A 1633-nucleotide genomic window follows, 5' to 3' on the forward strand; every position below is an offset into this window, starting at 1 on the left:
GATAGAACACGTTAAAGAAGTCTTTTGCAGCAGATTTGCCCAATGCAGTATCTTATCGCTAGAGTATTTGTGGAAAAAATCAGAAGACACGTCTCGGAGTCTGAAAATATTTATCTGATGTAAGTAAGCATTAAACTGAATAAAAATTTTATGTTAAAAAATCACAAAAAATTAGAAATACAAATGCACCAACTGTACAGTTTATATATACATATATATATACATATACATATATGTTTAAGTTTGCTTAATGTTTCATCTTTTTATCTGAGTGAAAAGAAGAACACTTTCCTCATTCAGGAGATTTCTGATGTTATAATAATTACCTAGAAGTAGAATGACAAGAAAACAGTTATTTCGATAGAGATTATCATTTCCTTTTGATTAAGCATTTGGCAATTATCACATACAACACAAAATAAAAACAATGTACCTAACTAAAAAACTCTTACTTAATTCCATGAACTAAAAACTCCAAAACTAAATCACCACCTATGATCCACATAAAGCAAGAAAAAATGTTAAGTTTCTCATTTTGATAATGAATACAGAAATGAGTTCCACAAGGGTGCAGGGAAAAATACCTTTTTGAACCCAATCTTTATTAGGTTTTTGGAACACCTCTGGATTCCTCCAAACCAAACACTTTCATATATGTTATTGCTGTTGTGACTTGCCGTTGAGTCAATTCTGACTCATGGGAACCCCATGTAGAACAGCAGAACTGCTCCACAGGGTTTTCAAGGTTATGAGCTCTGAGAGCAGATCAACAGGACTGATTTCCTAGGTACCTCAGGGGTGGGTTCAAACCACCAACCTTTAATAGTAGAGTACCAACACCCCCAAAGACTCCACTTTCATAGAAAGGTAAGAATAAAAGGTACAATGCTAAAGAAAATAAAATCTCAAAGTTAAAAAAGGAAAATGCTACTGCTAAATTTAGGTAATAAAAAATAATAATATATGGCATCACATCAGGCAAGTTTATTAGCACTGAGTACTATAGTGCAACTTTCTATATATTAAAAATTGATTAATTCAATTAATAAATCTAAAGCATTCAAAACAGTGCTGCACATACTAAGGAGCACGTATATGTTGCTGCTGTTAGGTGCTGTCGAGTCGTTTCTGACTCATAGCGACCCCATGGACAGCAGAACAAAAAACTGCCCAATTCCACACCAGCTCCACAATCCCTGCTATACTTGAGCCCATCAACGCAGCCACCATGTCAATCCATATTGTTGAAGGCCTCCCCCTCTTTCATTGACCCTCCACCCTACCAAGCATGACATCCTTCTCCAGGGAATGGTCCCTTCTGACAACATGACCAAAATAGTTGAGACGAAGTCTGGCCATTCTTGCTTCCAAGGAGCATTAAAGGAGCACTACCTCCAGGACAGATCTGTTAGTTCTTTTAGCAGTCCAAAGTACTTTCAGCATTCTTGGACAGCACCACAACTCAAAAGCATCAACAACTTTTCTTCAGTCTCCCTTATTCATTGTCCAGCTCTCACATGCATACGAGGCAATTAGAAATATCATGGCTTCTGTCAGGCGCACCTTAGTCCTCAAGGAGACATCCTTGCTCCTCAGCACTTGAAACAGTTCCTTTGTGGTTTACCTTCCCAAT

General features: G+C 37.1%; 1 protein-coding gene across 1 annotated transcript in view; it reads right to left on the reverse strand.

Moving 5' to 3' along the window:
• Nucleotides 1–255: 255 nt before the first annotated feature.
• Nucleotides 256–1633, reverse strand: part of CENPC (centromere protein C) — a 186485-nt gene continuing 185107 nt past the window's right edge. The window contains exon 21 of the mRNA XM_042781212.1: nt 256–326. Within this exon, the coding sequence (XP_042637146.1) occupies nt 256–326 (71 nt within the window). The remainder of the gene's footprint in view (nt 327–1633) is intronic.

The sequence above is a fragment of the Orycteropus afer genome, unplaced genomic scaffold, assembly GCF_000298275.1.
Source record: "Orycteropus afer afer isolate SDZICR_OR568_19922 unplaced genomic scaffold, OryAfe1.0 scaffold00098, whole genome shotgun sequence".
Classification (NCBI taxonomy): domain Eukaryota; kingdom Metazoa; phylum Chordata; class Mammalia; order Tubulidentata; family Orycteropodidae; genus Orycteropus; species Orycteropus afer.